Source organism: Rhinoderma darwinii, chromosome 1 (genome assembly GCF_050947455.1).
Source record: "Rhinoderma darwinii isolate aRhiDar2 chromosome 1, aRhiDar2.hap1, whole genome shotgun sequence".
In the NCBI taxonomy this organism is placed as follows: Eukaryota; Metazoa; Chordata; class Amphibia; order Anura; family Rhinodermatidae; genus Rhinoderma; species Rhinoderma darwinii.
In genome coordinates, this window is record NC_134687.1 from 36175493 (window position 1) to 36194806 (window position 19314).

The window sequence follows — 19314 nt, forward strand, 5'->3', positions numbered from 1 at the left end:
GACTATTTCATAAACTGAAAGAGATTATTTTGTAAATTGTCTAATTTCGGTGTATTCTCATATACATTTATCTTCAAGGGAATCTCCAAGATAATAGAGACGAAAATAGAGATGTCTTAATGAGGTTGTTTTATTACGATAACTCCTTTTAATAATAAAGTTATCCTGGTGATCAGCTGATTGTCTTGGGTCCGACTTCTGAAAGGAATCTGCAGCCACACATTTCACCTTATATGCCGGGCATTGAAATGAATGGTTAAGCATGTAAAACAGTATATGGATGGGACGTGTCTGCCAGAGGGAGACTTGTTATTGTTTTTGTTATCGGCTCTCTGCTGTACCGTAAAGAGAGAGGGACAAAGGGAGGACCCCCCTCTATGACGCCCATATTCGATTATAGAGCATATAGAATAGTGATTAGGAGACAACACCTTTAATAGAGAGAAACTAATAGGAACATTTACAATTGTGATCAGAACTTAATATATAATATAGATAGATACACACCTTAACATTGAAATTGCAACACCAAGAAGGACAAGCTGTAAGGCAAATCGAGGAAGTATCAGGTGTCGCTAAAATCTTCAAATTTTCAAGCACCTAGCGCCAATCTGTGGCATGTGGGAGGCATAAAAGCCAGATTGAAAGCAGAGTTTTTAAGCCACATGAAACTTCCAAAATGGGATCAAGTGGTGTGGAATGATTGTGCGATGCCCCTGGTCGTCGATGTGCCGGTTATCGCCACTTGTCACAAACTGAGATGGACAGAATCCTTGCACTGAGAGACGTTGGTTTATCACTCTGGCAGACCGCTATGGGCATAGGCCGAGATGTCAACACTTTTCAACGTTGCCTGTCCCGGAGGTTGGGAGAACAACAACGTAAGGGAATGACAGCAAGCGGTGCGCGGAGGTGAACATCTGCACGGATGGATTGTTTGATTGGAAGAATGGCGCGTAGTGATCCATTCTGTAGTGCAAATGAAATTGGATGTCACATTCCAAGCTTAGGGCGACAACCAGTGTCAACACAAACCATCAGAAGGCGTTTGCACGACATTGGGCTGTGAGCCAGACGTCCAACTACAGGTGTTCCATTGACCACACGGCACCGCTCTCAAAGGCTATCATGGTGCACAGCAAGATGGCAATAGAGGCTGGAATAGAGATCTATCCTCTTCAGCAATGAGTCCCGCTTTTGTCTCGGATGCAATGATAGCTGAAGATTGTTCTGGAAACCATGTGGGCAACGGCATGAAGAGGCCTTCACAAGGGAACGTCACACTGGTCCTACTCCCAGGATTATGGTGTGGGGTGGAATAATGTACAGTAGCCGGACTCCTCTAGTCTTCATTTCAGGTACAGTAACAGCTCGACATTACATTGATTTGGTCGTGGAACCAGTGGCATGGCCATTTCTCCAAAGTGTCCCAGAAGCTGTTTTTCAACAGAACAATGCCAGGCAATATGTTGCTCGTGCTACTGTGAGCAGCCTGCGTGGCCTAAACGTGCTAATAATAATAATAATCTTTATTTATATAGCGCCAACATATTACGCAGCACTTTACAATTTAGAGGGGACATGAAACAAACAATATCAGACATTACATAGTGACAAAGTTAATTTACAATTCAAACCCGGGGAGTGAGGACCCTGCTCGCAAGAGCTTACAATCTATGAGGACATAAGGGAGACACAAAGTGTAACAGTGTTTGTTCTGTACAATGGTCCGGCCATTTTTATACACATGCGGTGGTAACATAAAGCTGCATGAGCCGGTCACCAGCCAGTATCCGTGTATGACGGACATGAAGAGAAGGAGTGTGAGGGAATCTTATTCTGATGACTAATCTAAAAGAAGGGCCATGGAAAGGAGTCAGATAAGGGAATGTTATAGGCCTGTCTAAATAGATGTGTTTTCAGGGCACGTTTAAAACTGTGGATATTTGGAATTAATCGGATTGTCTGGGGTAGCGCATTCCAGAGGACGGGTGCAGCACGAGAGAAATCTTGGAGACGGGAGTGGGAGGTTCGGATTATGGAGGATTTTAATCGAAGGTCGTTGGCAGAACGTAGAGCCCGAGTAGGGTGGTAGACAGAGATGAGGGAGGAGATGTAAGGAGGTGCAGCACTGTGGAGAGCTTTGTGGGTTAGAGTAATACGTTTGAATTTTATTCGGAAGGGGATGGGCAACCAGTGCAGGGACTGGCACAGATTAGAGGCGTTGGTGTAGCGGTTGGTCATAAAGATGAGCCTGGCTGCTGCATTGAGGATAGATTGGAGAGGGGAGAGTTTAGTAAGGGGAAGACCGACTAGTAATGAGTTACAGTAGTCAAGACGAGAGTGAATCAGAGCAACAATGAGAGTTTTGGCGGTTTCCTCTGCAAGAAAAGAGCGGATTCTGGAGATGTTTTTGAGGTGAAAATGACAGGAGCGTGAAAGTGATTGTATGTGAGGAGTAAAGGAAAGATCTGAGTCAAAAATAACCCTGAGACAGTGGGTGTGCTGCTTAGGAGTTATGGTAGTGCCACACACACTGAGATGGAGATATCAGGTTTAGGGAGGTTAGTAGATGGTGGGAACACAAGGAGTTTTAGAAAGATTCAGTTTCAGATAGAGAGAGGACATGATGTTAGAGACAGCGGACAGACAATCACTGGTGTTCTGTATTAGAGCAGGGGTGATGTCGCGGGAAGAGGTATATAATTGGGTGTCATCAGCGTAGAGATGGTACTGGAAGCCAAATCTGCTGATGGTTTGTCCAATAGGGGCTGTGTAGAGAGAAAAGAGCAGCGGACCTAGGACTGATCCCTGAGGAACCCCGATAGCAAGGGGAAGAGGAGAAGAAGTGGAACCAGCAAATTACACACTGAATGAGCGGTCAGAGAGATAGGAGGAAAACCAAGAGAGAGCCGCGTCCTTGAGGCCAATAGAATGGAGCATGTTAAGTAGGAGTTTGTGGTCTACAGTGTCAAAGGCTGCAGAGAGATCCAAAAGAATCAGGAGAGAGGATTTATGGTGCGATTTAGCCGCCAAGAGATCATTTGAGACTTTAGTAAGGGCAGTTTCTGTGGAGTGTAGAGTGCGGAAACCAGATTGTAAGGGGTCAAGAATGGAGTTAGCAGAGAGATAGCGGATAAGGCGAGAGTAGACCAAGCGTTCCAGGAGTTTGGAGATGAAGGGCAGATTAGAGACTGGTCGGTAGTTAGCAGCGCTGGATGGGTCAAGAGTTGGTTTTTTTCAGTAATGCTACCATGGCCTGCAGTGTCTCCAGACTTGTCTCCCATCGAGCACATCTAATACGTCATTGGTCGACACAATCAAAGGGAGCTGCCAGCAGCCAATCTTTATTATTTGCGTGCCCAAGTGCATTTATCGTGGCATAACTTTCCTCAGACAACCATTAATAACCTCATTGATACCATGCCAAGGCGTGTAAGTGAGTTTATTTCTGTGTGTGGCGCTCATACTCGATACTAAATTAATCGAGATGTTTGGAATATTTTATTTCCATTTTTTTTATCATTTGCTTATCATTAACATGTCTATCGATCCTGTGATTTTTAACAATTCCACAACTTTTCCTTTTTGATGTTGCAATTTCCATGTTGAGGAGTGTAGATAGATAGATAGATAGATAGATAGATAGATAGATAGATAGATAGATAGATAGATAGATAGATAGATAGATAGATAGATAGATAGATAGATAGGATAGATAGATAGATAGATAGATAGATAGATAGATAGATAGATAGATAGATAGATAGATAGATAGATAGATAGATAGATAGATAGATAGATAGATGTGATATAGATAGATAGATAGATAGATAGATAGATAGATAGATAGATAGATAGATAGATAGATAGATAGATAGATAGATAGATAGATAGATAGATAGATAGATAGATAGTTGTGATATAGATAGATAGATAGATAGATAGATAGATAGATAGATAGATAGATAGATAGATAGATAGATAGATAGATAGATAGATAGATAGATAGATAGTTGTGATATAGATAGATAGATAGATAGATAGATAGATAGATAGATAGATAGATAGATAGATAGATAGATAGATAGATAGATAGATAGATAGATAGATAGATAGATAGATATGAGATAGATAGATAGATAGATAGATAGTTGTGATATAGATAGATAGATAGATAGATATAAGAGAGAGATAGATAGATAGATAGATAGATAGATAGATAGATAGATAGATAGATAGATAGATAGATAGATAGATAGATAGATAGATAGATAGATAGATAGATAGATAGATAGATAGATAGATAGATAGATAGTTGTGATATAGATAGATAGATAGATAGATAGATAGATAGATAGATAGATAGATAGATAGATAGATAGATAGATAGATAGATAGATAGATAGATAGATAGATAGTTGTGATATAGATAGATGATAGATAGATAGATAGATAGATAGATAGATAGATAGATAGATAGATAGATAGATAGATAGATAGATAGATAGATAGATAGATAGATAGATAGATAGATAGATAGATAGATAGATAGATAGATAGATAGATAGATAGATGATAGATATAAGAGAGAGATAGATAGATAGATAGATAGATAGATAGATAGATAGATAGATAGATAGATAGATAGATAGATAGATAGATAGATAGATATGAGATAGATAGATAGATAGATAGATAGATAGATAGATAGATAGATAGATAGATAGATAGATAGATAGATAGATAGATAGGTAGGTAGATAGATAGATAGATAGATAGATAGATAGATAGATAGATAGATAGATAGATAGATAGATAGATAGATAGATAGATAGATAGATATGAGATAGATAGATAGATAGATAGATAGATAGATAGATAGATAGATAGATAGATAGATAGATAGATAGATAGATAGATAGGTAGATAGCTTTTAAAACAGGTTCCAAACTGGTATCTTCCTTTTTATTCTGAACCTTTCAATTATAGAAGATAATCCAGATGGTGATGCTGATGTAACATAAAGTTTTTTTTCCCTTTACTTGCAAACATAAGCTATGACAGTGCAGGAGACTGTGAAATGTGGCCCATTTAAACTAAGTCATTGCCATGAATTATTAACAAGGCATTAAAGGTACTATTTATATAGCCAATGTAAGACGTCTCAAATATAGAACACAATCTGTTTGAGCGTCTTTAAATTGCTTTAATTTAAAAAGGAAAGCATTTAGAGATAAGGTGACCACCCAAGCATGCATAACTCTCAAATTGCCATGGTTGACCCATAAAAACACGGATGGTGTCTCACTTATATCAAATGTTATAATTACCCGCAACCTAGTTTGTAGAACGTCATATATCAGAGTTTCAACACTCACTTTAACTAGTCAAATCCTTTTACAGTTTAGAGAGCCAGCTGTCTTCCAGTGACAGTCAGTTTTCTAGTATGAATCAATTTGTCTCCACTGACGGAAAATAATTGCAAAGCAAACAAATTATCTATGCTACGTTGAATTCTATTCACTCCAGGGATTTCGAGCGTAAAGCTTTAAAAGATTTTTATTCCTTCCACAAATTATGACCTCTTTTGCAAACAGTGAAGAATGAGGCCGCCTAGAAATGGTTTGGAGGCTTGACTGTAGTCTATTTTTGGATGAAAAATAAAAAAGTGCAATTAGTTTATTCCAAAAAATTGCAATATTTATTGGATTAATTATGCTATTTAATCTCGACCTTTAAATGAAATGCCTCATGTATTTGATATTAGTCTCAATAATTAAAGTCTATATTAAGTCTATAGTAGAGAAATTATGTGTTGTGTTTTTTTTAAAGTTATAGATATTTTTGTTTTATTCTTAAACACTTTCCTGTGGAGACATAATTCCTTCCTGTATTGTCTGTATAGTGAGTGCAGAAGGGTGTTTGCTTTCTCGCAGCTGCAATGAATGGGAGTCAATTGACAGAAAAATGTCATAGACTATTAGGGTATGTGCGGACGTGGAACAGTTTTTCTACATCGGATTTGCATAAATTTTGACATGGATTATGCTGTGGATTTTCCACTAAATCTGTGGCTATTTCACAACGAAGGATTACCAAAATGCGTAACAGGGCACATTCCTAAACTGTCTTCATTTTGCCATGTGTATTACTCTTGCACAATTTTTGGCCATTATTTTTTTTTATATTGGCATATGTACTATTTGGCATGGTTAATTTTTGCAATTTAACTTATTATACATGTAGTCTATTCGGTAGACCTTGGAAAAATGGCACATTCTATTTTACATTCAGAAGATGTCTGCACTTTACTATAATTACTAAGTATGATGTTTAAAGTGACAACTCATATTTTTTGTCTTATATTATATCTTGGTTTGTACGTGATTTAGAATGCTTTTTGTGCTAATAAAGATGTATATTACTAAAGATGTTTATCAATAAAGATGCCTTTATTTGTTTTGTATGTTTTCAACATAATGAGCATGCTGCAGAAAATAAAATTTGCAGCATGCTTAAAATTCCTGCTACATGTGGTTTTGAAAGCCACATTCACAGGTATTGTTTTGTAAATTGCAGCTGATTTTCAATGCTGAAGCCACACTGCAAATCTGTAGCACATAATGGAGTCCAGGCCCCTCCCCCAGAGATCAGGGCATGATCGGGAAACTGCAAACAGAGCCTTAACTGTGTGTGTATAATGTTACTATCTTGGTATATAGTGTTAGCTTTTATTCACACGACAGGGTTTCCCGGACGGGTGACGGCCGTTCATAAAACGGCCGTCACCCGGCTGCTGTAGGAACAATAGACCCCTAATGGGAAACCTGGCCGTCAAAAAGTGGGACATGCCCTATTTTCGGCCGTTTACACGGCCGTTTACACGGCCGCCCGGCTCCCGTAGAAGTCTATGGGGCCAGGTAATACACGGCCATCACCGGAATGTGTCCCGAGTGATGGCCATGTATTCCGTCGCTCGCTCCCTCCTCACAGCGCAGAGTGCATGTGAGGAGGAGGAATTGATGCCATTCGGACGAATGGCTGTACGCTGTAGATACACTGTGTGGCAGGGCCGGAGTGTACAGCAGATGGAAGGGAGCACTGCGCTGGCTCCTTTCCCCTGTTTGTTTTAAAAGCACCCTGGCCCGGCGACACCTTCCAGGGCCAATGGCGCCGCTAGCAGCTGCTGCGGCTCCTACTATTGTAGCGACACCACTATAGCAGAGCAGGGAGGTATCTCCCTGCTCTGCTATGTGCTAGCCCCACTTTAGCTCCCTGATGGAGCGGAATCCCAGTGTGTTCAGGGATTCCGCTCCTGGACAGAGCGCTTGATGTCTCTGTCCATATCTGGGCAGTGCCATCAGGGGAAACTCCTGAAGCGGAATCCCCGAACACATGGGGATTCCCCTTCAGGAGTTGCCCCTGATGTCACTGTCCAGATATGCCCGGCCTGGAACGGATGCAAAACTAATGCAAACCGGCCGGGAAAAATGGCAGATTTTATCGGCCGACACTCGGGCTCAGGCGGGACCCTGTCGTGTGAATAAGGCATTACTATCTTGTGTAATTTGGGGCTACAGCCATATAATAGAGCTGTCATTAAAGCACTTACGGTAATGAGATGACTCTGCTAACTCTGTTTCAGGCTATACAGCAAAGCTGACAAGTGAGCATCAGAAAATTGTCAGACCATTGTGACTGCTCTAGTGGCCAGTGTGAAAACTGGAACATGTTTAGATTTATTTTATGTGGCTAGTCAAATAAAAAATAAAATACACCAAAAATGTGTAATATGTTTATGATAAAAACTTGGTTAAATGTCATTTTCTAATTATACATTCCCTTTGAAATCAATAAATTTGTTTTCAGATTGTAGATTTCCCTACAGGAAATTGTAGCCTCCTATACTACCTGATATGGTCAATATAACAGGCTGAATACAATTAACATTAAAATCAGGTTATAGTCAAGGGCATCTACAGACAATATAGGTAGGAAGTGTGTATCTCTAATATGGCCCGGAAAGTTTTTTTTTAAATAAACAAATTGTACAACAGTTTTTGAAAAGAACAAACACATTATTTTTCTTCTACAGACTTAGGCCTCATGCACACGAACGTATTTTTGCCCTCTCGTAAATACTGGCGTAAATACGGGTCCTTGGTCACACGTATTCGACCCGTATTGCACCAGTATTTACGGACCCGTGCCCGTAAGCACGGGTCCGGTGTCACCAGTATTCCACCCGTATTTCGCTGCAAAATTGCACTGCACTAATCGGCAGCCCTTCTCTCTATCAGTGCAGGATAGAGAAAAGGGACAGCCCTTTCTGCAGTAAAAGTAATTCATACTTACCCGGCCGTTGTCTTGGTGACGCGCCCCTCTCTTGACAACCAGTCCGACCTCCCTGGATGACGCGGCAGTCCACGTGACCGCTGCAGCCAGTGATTAGCCTGTGATTGGTTGCAGCGGTCACATGGGATGAAACGTCATCACGGGAGGACGGACTGGAGGAAGAAGAAGAAGAAGAAGGAGTTCTGGGTAAGTTAACTTTTAATACTATTAACTCCAGCGGTAGTCACTGTCCCGGGTGCTGAGAGTTACTCATTAACTTACTAGCAGTTAACTCTTTCAGCACCCTGGACAGTGACTATCCCCTGACGTCAACTAGCAACGCTCCCATAATTACTTCTATGGGCCTGCCCGTGCCGTTATTACGGCCTGAAATAGGACATGTTCTATATTTTTCAACGGCCCGGGCACCTTCCCGTTAGCATATGGGAAGGTACCCGTGGTCAATAGAAGTCTATGGGCCCCTAATTATGGGCCGTAATTACGGCTCGTAATTACGGGCGTTTTTACGTTTGTGTGCATGAGGCCTTAAATCGAATAATGAATCTAAAATTACATACATGAGACATTCCCTTTAAATATTGTGAAGAAATGTTCCTTCTTTGGAAACTTCCGGTTATGAAATGCAAAGTAGTTTGGCAACGTTACATTCGGTTTATTTTCTACATTTTGTGCACTATTATTACATTGTATCAATGCTATAAAAATATACACATTTTATACAGGAATGTTATAAAAAAAATCATGAAAATTACAAAAAATTGCACATAGGCATAGGGAAACTACGGCTATAAAAAAAATAATATTATTAATTCAACCATCAACGCAATTAAGGTTGACTAAAATGCAACTACACTTACAAAATTAAAAAAATACAAAAATTAAGAAAATTGTTGCCCCTTGCAACACAGATATTAGCGATCAGTTTCTTTTAAGTAACCATAATGGTCTGTTATGACCTAACGTGCTGAAATATGACCACCACCAAGGCTTTTCTGAATCTTGGGATTGTTGATCTCCTTCACCTGGTTCCCTTTGCCCTTGTTGAGTGTGAGGATCATAAGAATCGAGTGGGTCATTTCGATCATAAATATCTTCTGGAATCATTTTATCAAATTTACGAGTTTTTATCTCAACACGGTTCAAAACAAAGTCAACACGTCCAGCTTTAGTCATTCTAGCTGGAAGAGTAATCTTTTTGGAGACCTTAGAGTAGCCGAAGGCTTCTGCAGAGATCACATAGACACCTGGAATCAAGAGTCGCCAGTAATCTCCATTTTCAGCTTTAAAACAAACAAAGAAAAATCAGTTGGCTGAGGATATAATCAATACTTATTATTATAAATAAATGATGAAATAGTGTCTTGAAAAGCTCTCCCGAAGGAGGTTTGATAACAGTTGTATTTCAGAAAATTCTCTGCTAATACAAAATACACGTATGAAGATAAATTGTGAATATTAACAAAAAAAAAAACAATAGGAAGGTGCAAACAAAAGTTTCAGCAAATATCATGGAAATTACCGCTAAATTGATTAACCTCATAAACACTACTCCCTGTAGACCTAGGCCCTGTTGCTAACTGCTGCTGTGTATAGATGTTACACATTAAGTGCCGTCCCAAGATTTTCCCAAATTATGGGGGTAATGGACCTGAAAGAGAAACCCTGAGAAAAACAAATAGATTCCCTAATGAATTACCAGGCACCAGGAAGATATGATCAGACCACTGCATAACAACAGATTCCACAGCCAGTGGGTGATTAATTGTTCCTGCTGAATCTTTTTTGATGTTTTTTTTGGTTCTTTCTTCCAGCCCTGAAAGATGTGCATAGCTGCTCAGAGGGGTGGGTTAATTCAGACCACCCCACTGTAAAATGTTTCTGCAAATAATTCTTCTAGTTTATTCCAATTCCTCTCGCCTTACTCTTCCTGACAGATTCCTCTCTAGTTTTGCATTTTGCTAGTCTCCTTGTCACTGGTGGTAGCATGAGGGGGTACTTGCAGCCCGTTCAGGTTGCACAGGTATTCCAGTTCCTCCAGGATGGCACATTTATACATGCCATTCCAGGAAGGTTTTCTGTGTCTCCAAGCACAGTCTCAAGAGCATTGAGTAGATACCAGGACATGGGCCGTTACACGAGGAGAGGCTCACAGGGCGGCAAAAGGGCATCAACCTATCAGCTAAACCGGTTTCTGCTCATTTGTGTAAGGAACAGATGGAGCATTGTCAGAGCCCTACAAAATGACCACCAGCGGGCCCCACAAGTGTGCATGTTTCTGACAAAACCGTCAGAAACACACTCAATGAGGGTGGCATAAGGGCCCAACGTCCTGTAGTGGGACCTGTTTTCACAACCCAGTATCGTGCAGCTTGATTGGAATTCGCCAGAGAACACCAGAATTGGCAGGTCCGCCATTGGCGCCCTGTTATCTTCAAAGATGCAAGCAAGTTCACACTGAGCACATGTGGCAGATGTGAAAGAGTCTGGAGATGCCTAGGTGAATGTTATGCTGCGTGCCTAACATCATCCACCATGACGAATTTGGCAGTGGGTCAGTGATGGTCTTGGGAGGCATATCCTTGGAGGTTCGCACAAACCTCCACGTTATGGTGAGTGGTACCCTGACCGTTGTTAGCTACTGAGATTAAATATTCAGAGCCATTGTCAGAACTTACGCTGGAGCAGTGGGACCTGGGTTCCTGCTGGTGCCAGTGAATAAATGGCCTCATGTGCCCTGAATGTGTAGGCAGTAAATGGATGATGAAGGCATTGACTGGCCCTCAAGTTCCCCAGACGTGAATCCAATTAAGTACCTCTGGGACATTATGAATCAGTGCATTCGATGCCGCCAATCACGGCCATATTTACCATTAGGCATTGGGAGTGCAGTGCCTAAAGCGTTCAGCAGGGGGGGGGGTGGGCTGGAGGATCGTATTTTTTTTATTTTTATTAAAAACTTAACTCATGACCTGACCGGCCAGCGGTCAGGTCACTTACAGTGCAGTGGGGTGTGTGCTTCACCAGCGCTCCTTAGTCTGTAAGACACGCCCACTGTGGCCCTATTCATACGAACGTGTGCGTTTTACGCACGCAAAAACGCTGTGTTTTTTGCGTGTTGCAGTTGCGTATCATCAGTATGTGCTGCGTGGCTGCGTGATTTTCACGCATATGCCATGCTTATGACAGGCGGTTTTGAAGTTTAGAAAAAGAAATGAAGGAAGTGCTTTTATTTTTTTCCTTCATTTCTTTATCTACTGTTGAGCGAATCACGCGCGTCACATGGAAGTGCTTCCGTGTGCCGTGTGCGATTTTCACGCACCCATTGACTTCAATGGGTGCGTGATGCGTGAAAAACGGCGTGAAAAACGGCCAAGTATAGGACATGTCGTGAGTTTTACTCAGCGGACATACGCCGCGTGAAAATCACGGACTGTCTGAACGGCCCCATTCACTAACATAGGTCCGTCCGACGCGCGTGAAAATCACGCGCGTGTGAATAAGGCCTTAGTCTAAGAAGGGCTGTAGGGGGAGTGGGCAGCAGAGCAGGACAGGAGGGAGCCGCAGCAGGTCAGGTAAGTATTGCTACATGTTTAGTGTAATGTAATGTAGTGTTGGGATGCACAGTGCATAGATACTATTTAGATGCTGTGCATCCTCAACGGTTCAATACCGTTAATTAATGTATTGCGATACTAAACTATGCGGCTCCATTGAAGAACCCCAGGACTGTCTGACCATATTTCCTGTTGTTAGGGCATACTTAGGTATGTCCTAAAAACTGCCTATCAGTACACAGGCTTGTTTAGGGGGTTTTACTTCAATAAAATATTTTTTTTGTGTCTGTTTTTTTAAACTATATTACTACTGCCTTAGTAATGGTGGCTGTCTGATAGACAGCGTACATTACTAAGGCGGGGCTTAGTGTTAGCTGGTGCAGAGGATAACACTAACCCCTTCATTATTACCCACCGCCACCAGGGGTGCCGGGAAGAGCCAGGCCCGGTATAATCCAGTACCTGACCATTTGAAGTGATGGTCGGGCACTGGGGCGGCCGCAGGCTGGTATTATTAGGCTAGAAAAGCCCAAAAACAAAACTTTCCACCCTGGCTAGGCTTCTGCTGCTATGTTGTATCTGGGTGGTTATGAAAAATGGGGGGACCCCACGTTATTTTTTTAATATAGATAATTGAAAGAACAACTTAGGGTCCCCCTATTTTTGATAACCAGCCAGATACAATAAAGCAGCTGCAGCCTAGCATTACCAGGGTGGGAAGGGACATTGTTTTTGGGGTTTCCCAGGCTAATAATACCAGCCTGCATCCGCCCCAGTACCCGACCATCATTTCAGATGGTCGGGTACTGGATTGTACCCTGCTCTTCCTAGCACCACTGGTGGCGGTGGGTATCGGGGTAATAATGGGGGTTAGCCTCTTCACCAGCTAACACTAAGCCCTGCCTTATTAATGGATGCTGTCTTTCTAAGGCAGTAGTAATGAAGTAAAAAAAAACCTACACAGAAAAAAATATTTTATAGAAATAAAAGCCCCCACACAACCCTCATTAACCATTTTATTGAAAATAAAAATGCTGTCATCAAAGTAGTCCTCGACTCCGACGAAGTCCAACAACCGAACCTGTAAAAAAACACATTACTAACACTAATAACTTCCTGAGTCTGTGATAGTAAGCCAAGAGGTGACAGATTTAAGCTGTCATTGATTAGTTTACATTCAATTTATTTATTAATGTTATAGAGGATGGGATTAAAAGTACTATTTCTATTTTTGCAGATGACACCAATGTAGTATTGTTCATTCTATAGAAGATGTTCGTAAATTGCAAGCGGATTTGGAAACACTAAGTGTTTGGGCATCCACTTGGTAAATGAGGTTTAATGTAGATAAATGTAAAGTTATGCATCTGGGTACCAACAGTCTGCGTGCATCATATGTCCTAGGGGGAGCTACACTGGGGGAGTCACTTGTTGAGAAGGGTCTGGGTGTACTTGTAGATAATAAACTAAATAATAGCATGCAATGTCAATCAGCTGCTTCAAAGGCCAGCAGGATATTGTCGTGTATTAAAAGAGGCATGGACTCGCGGGACAGGGATGTAATATTACCACTTTACAAAGCATTATTGAGGCCTCATCTAGAATATGCAGTTCAGTTCTGGGCTCCAGTTTATAGAAAGGATGCCCTGGAGTTGGAAAAAATACAAAGAAGAGCAACGAAGCTAATAAGGGGCATGGAGAATCTAAGTTATGAGGAAAGATTAAAAGAATTAAACCTATTTAGCCTTGAAAAAAGAAGACTAAGGGGGGACATGATTGACTTATATAAATATATGAATGGCACATACAAAAAATATGGTGAAATCCTGTTCCATGTAAAACCAACTCAAAAAACAAGGGGGCACTCCCTCCGTCTGGAGAAAAAAAGGTTCAACCTGCAGAGGCGACAAGCCTTCTTTACTGTGAGAACTGTGAATCTATGGAATAGCCTACCGCAGGAGCCGTCACAGCAGGGACAGTAGATGGCTATAAAAAAGGCTTAGATAATTTCCTAGAATGAAAAAACATCAGCTCCTATGTCAATGTGTAGAAAATGTTCCCTTCCCTTTTCCAATCCCTGGTTGAACTTGATGGACATGTGTCTTTTTCCAACCGTATTAACTATGTAACTATGTAAGTATGTAACCTTCATTCATTGGCCTACTTTTAAAAGTAGGACGATGTACTCAGGTAACCGGCAGGGCATTTTTTGCTTCTGTCAGGAAGGGGGGCTGCTGCATTTTTCTAAAAAACAATAAACTGTGACCTGATCAATAGCAGGGAAATAGGCACCAGTTTTCATGTCGGGGGGGGGGGGGGTGTCAGGGGAAGCAATGTTAATGGGGTAGCACTGATAATTTATTTTAGGGTATGTCCACATGTAGTGTAAACACTGCGGATTTATTTTACGCAACGGATTTCATTGCGAAAAATCCGTAGCATAATACAGTAGCAGTAGAGTGGATGATATTTGAACAAATCTCATCCACGCGCTGCGTAAATAACTGTTCATAAATTGACCTGCGTTGCGTTTTTTTAATCCGTAGCATTTCAATTTATGTTGTGGATTCGCTGGTTATCTGTTGCAGGTTTTCCCTATTAAATTCAATGGGGAGGTAAAACCTGCAACAATTAGCACATGTTTTCGATTTTTGCAGTGAAAAAGCTGCGTTATCGGGAGCGTCAGCCCTAAAAGTGCCTAGGGCAGCACAAACTCTAAATACGGCCCTGCTGCCAAGTAGTGCCACAGACTGTCCAGGAGCTCACTGATGCCCTCATGTAGGACTGGGACGAGACACCATCTGCCATCTCATCAGGAGCATACCCATACATTGTCGGGAGTGCAAACAGACACGTGATGGCTGGATGCACTACTGAGTCACATTATGAGTTGCCGTGATGAAATGGGATCTACTTGTGATTTCAATTTTTATCTTTGACATTCGGGGTGTTTTGGAATCTAGCTCTCAATTGGTTAATGATTTTGGTTTACATTGAGTGTTAATACATTATTTTTTTTCTTAACGAATTATACAATTTATATCAGTAAAGATTTATAACATGAATCTTTCATTCATCTAGATCCGATGTGTGATTTAAGTTTTCTCTTTTTGGAGCAGTGGCAGCTATATTTTACAGCCGACTCCCCACTACAATGGACTAGATTAGAGATAACTTACATCCCATACTTTTAACCCATTAGATGCCGAGATCAATGCTGACCTCGACAAAGGTTGGGGGTTCCCTCTGTCCCCCTTTTGGCGCCTTTGTGATGCAAAAGCCATCTTGTCAGTTTTGGACTGACAGGCGTAATACACTGCAATACAGACGTAATAATCAAGTACCCTAGTGGGGTTCTAAAAGAACGTTCAGTAAAGGTATTTAAAAAAAAAAATATGTAAAAAAAACAAAATGCTATTTTCTTTTGCAAAGTCCTATATTATTGTAAAAGAAAACAAATTAAACAAAATTTACATAATTGTTTTACCGTAACGGTATTGACCATTACAATAAAATGAACGCTTTATTTATCCTGCATGGTGAGCACAGTAAAAAAACAATCCTAAAAAAAATGCAAGAATTGCTGTTTTTTATGTAATACAAATGTCGTATGTACCACAAAATGGTACCAATGAAAAATAATAATGTTAATAATAATGTTGTCTCGCTGACCGCCGGCACACCCTACTTACCGGCAGCCGTGACCGCAGGACATTTTCTTCATGTCGGCGTCTCCCTCCCCAGAGACGCCGGCACACGTGGCTGCAACTCACCCACTGAATCCTGTAGGGTGTGTATGCGTGCTCGTAACCAGCCTTAAAGGGCCAGAGCGCACACCATGCAAAAGTTCCCTTGCCAATCCATATACATCCTGGACCTTAAAAAGGGCTCTGCCCTTCCTCTCCTTGCCTGAGCATTGTAGTGTCTGCCTATGTTAGTCTTTGCAATGGTCCCTTAGTTGTATGTTGTATCCAGTGTTCCCATTACCTGTATCCCGTATCCCAAAACCAATAATTGTGTTTGCTCCCGTGCGTAATCCAGTGTCACAGAAGAAAGTGTCGTCTGTGCCAAGTATTATTTGTGCCAAGTGTTTGCTACACCACGTCTTGCTACGCCGAGTGTTTGCCAAATCATCTATCCAGGTACTCTTGTCCTAGAGACTGTTATAGACTATTGTTTGGCCAGCTGCTACTCTGCTTCGGCGGAGCGCTCTAGTGTGTCCACATACCCCATAGCTGTGACAGTACACTCAGGCCATGGATCCCGCTGGTCAACTTAAAAGTGCGGTCCAGATGATGCAAGTGGACATGCGTGACCTCCGAGCATGGCAGGATCAGCACCTACAGGTGGTAAACTCCATAATTACCCATTTGGATCTTCCATTAGTACATCCCCTGGCTGCTTCACCACCTGCTATACCTCCTGCTTGTCCTGGTTCTACAATTCCATGCCTCTACCTCCTCGCTATGACTGGGATCCTAAGTCATGTAGAGTCTTCATCAATCAATGTACGATTCACTTCAAAGTACGTGCCCATCTCTTCCCCTGTGACGAGGCCAAGGTCGCTTTTATTATTTCTCTCCTCTCTGGCAAAGCCCTGGCATGGGCGAACCCCATCTTGGAACGAGAGGATCCGGAGTTCTCTGATTTGCCACTGTTTCCTAAGCATTTTCGTACAGTATTCGAGGAACCGGGTCGAATATCCTCTGCAGCTGCCTCACTGCTAATTGTGCTCTAAACAAGTCCTCCCATTCTAAATCTGCTGGTCTGCTCAAACCTCTACCAGTGACTGATGCTCCCTGGCAATGCATTGATATGGACTTTATCACTGACCTTCCCCCTTCTGCTGGATGTACTACGATCTGGGTAATATTGGACTGTTTCTCCAAGATGGCACTTTTTGTTCCTTTAATGGCCTTCCCACAGCTCCTCGTCTAGCAGATCTGTTCATTCAACACATCTATCGTCTACATGGACTACCTCTTCTTATTGTTTCTGATCGGGGTGTACAGTTCATGTCTAAATTCTGGAGAGTCCTGTGTAATCTTTTAGAGGTGAAGCTGGAATTTTCTTCTGCCTATCACCCACAGTCTAATGGAAAGGATCAACCAAATACTAGAGAATTACCTCCGTCATTATGTCTCAGTCCAACATGACAATTGCGTACAGCTCCTGTCTTGGGTGGAATTCTCATACAATAACCATACAAGTGAGTCTACTGCTTCCTCTCCGTTCTACATTGAATACAGTCAGTTCCTCTTCTGGTGCCAACTATGTCTCAAGTGCCTGCAGACAATTCTTCACTCGGGACTTTTCTTCACATCTGGCAGCAAACCAAGTCCACGGTTTTTCAGGCAATTGATCACATGAAAGCATATACCGATAAGAAGAGAAGGGTTCCTCCTCAGTTTCTCCCCATAGTCAAGGTCTTACTCTCTTCAAGGAACATTCGTCTGAAGATCCCTTCCCACAAATTTGTTCCCAGGTTCCTCTGCCCCTTCGAGATGTTACAACAAATAAACCCTATGTCCTATAAGCTTCTGCTGCTTCCTACTCCCAAAATCCCCAACTCATTCCATCTGTGGTTCTGAACTGTAACAGCAAATCCCCTGGTTCTGCATTCCCAGCGATTCTTCTGACATTTTTGAGGTAAAGGAAATCCTGGACTTCAAGAGAGTAGGAGGAAAGACTTTCTATCTAGCGGACTGAAAGGGGTTTGGCCCTGAGGAGAGATCTTGGGAGCCTAAAGAGATCATTGATGCCCCAGCTCTCATCAAGAAATACCTCTTACGCTCTGGACCTAAGAAGAGGGGGAATAAGGGGGGGTACTGTTGTGCCCGCGGTCGTGACCGCTAGCACATCCTACTTACCGGCAGCCGCGATCACAGGACACTCTCTTCATGCCGGTGTCTCCCTCCCCAGAGACACACATGGCTGAAACTCCCACACTGAATCCTGTAGGGTGCGTGCACGCGCTCGGTCCCGGCCTTGAAGGGTCAGCGCATGCACCAAGCACAAGTTCCCTAGCCAATCCCTATACATCCTGGTACATCCTGAACCTTAAAAAGGGCTCTGCCGTTCCTCTCCTTGCCTGAGCGTTCTTGTGTCTGCCCATATTAGTCTTTGCAAATGGTCCCTTAATTGTATCCTGTATCCAGTGTTCCCCTTTCCTGTATAAATAAATTATTTATTTATGGTTTTATGTAAATAAAGCTTAATCACTGTATAAATGGGAAGTTATGCAACTTTCTCATTTATTTTGTGTTTTAATTCTTCATCATTTTCAATATATATGTTTGCTGTCAGTGAATGAGAACAAACTTGTTTACATTTACCTAGTCATGCTCTCAACTGAGAAGTGGATACTACTGTCAGTCTAGGCAATTGTCTGTGAGGTAAATTGCCTCGACTAATACATTGCAGCATACTACCAGAGAGGTTTGTGCTACTGCTGATGTATTCACCTCACAGGGCATTGCCGAGACTGGATACAAAGTGAGTAATATTATATATAAATATATAAAAAATTGTGAGTGAATCAATGTAACTGTTTGATCCGATTGTATACTATTGTACCTGTGGTTACATCATGGCGAATTCCTTTCACTGAGATTCGCGCATTCTTTATTGGATTCCCATGTTCGTCCTTGACTACTCCTTTAATGCCACGATGTACCTTTTAATAATAAAGTAAACAATAGGGACATCATTTTAATATATGTGAAAAATCAATAACATTTAACTCCAATGTCATTACTTGAATAGTTCTGGATATTACATACATACTAAGGGATAATCCAATCCCCAATGCAAATTCTTCATAATTATTCTCAATTTATATGATTTTCAAAAGCTTTAGGTGCCAGGTCATCAGGGCGCTCCTTTCATCTGGGACAGCTGATGTGACCTATGCGTATGCACAGGTTGCAGACCCCCAAAAGCCTTGGCTATGCCACTGGGACTATGATCAAAACAACATAGACTCTGCTTGACATTTCTATTCAGAGAACAACCTTATAAAATGAGAAACAACATTTTAAAATGTTTTCCCGTGAAATAAAATTGAAGGCCTATCCTCATGGTAGGTCCTCATTACCTCATTGGTGAGGGTTCAACTCTCAACACTCCTGCCGATCAACTGTTTGAAGGGTCCGCAGCCCTCCATCGAGCGCCGCTTCCCCCTACATTTCTTACACAACTCAGCACTGCACAATTCCTAGTGGCGGTGCACAGTATTACAGCTTCCTCGTATTCACCTCAGCTGTAATACTGTGCACCTATGTTACAAATGTGACATGATGTTCAGTGCTGAGCTGAGCCATTGAAGGGGTAGCAGCTTTTGTTGGAGTGTCGCGGCCACTTTAAACGGCTAATCGGCGGGGGTGTCGAGAGTCGGACCCCC

General features: G+C 41.8%; 1 protein-coding gene across 1 annotated transcript in view; it reads right to left on the reverse strand.

Moving 5' to 3' along the window:
- Window positions 1–7484: 7484 nt before the first annotated feature.
- Window positions 7485–19314, reverse strand: part of CPZ (carboxypeptidase Z) — a 96189-nt gene continuing 84359 nt past the window's right edge. Inside the window, exons 10-11 of the mRNA XM_075857488.1 lie at window positions 18489–18588; window positions 7485–9638 (exon numbers count right to left, since the gene is read on the reverse strand). Coding sequence (XP_075713603.1) covers window positions 9277–9638; window positions 18489–18588 — 462 coding nt within the window. The 3' untranslated portion in view covers window positions 7485–9276. The remainder of the gene's footprint in view (window positions 9639–18488; window positions 18589–19314) is intronic.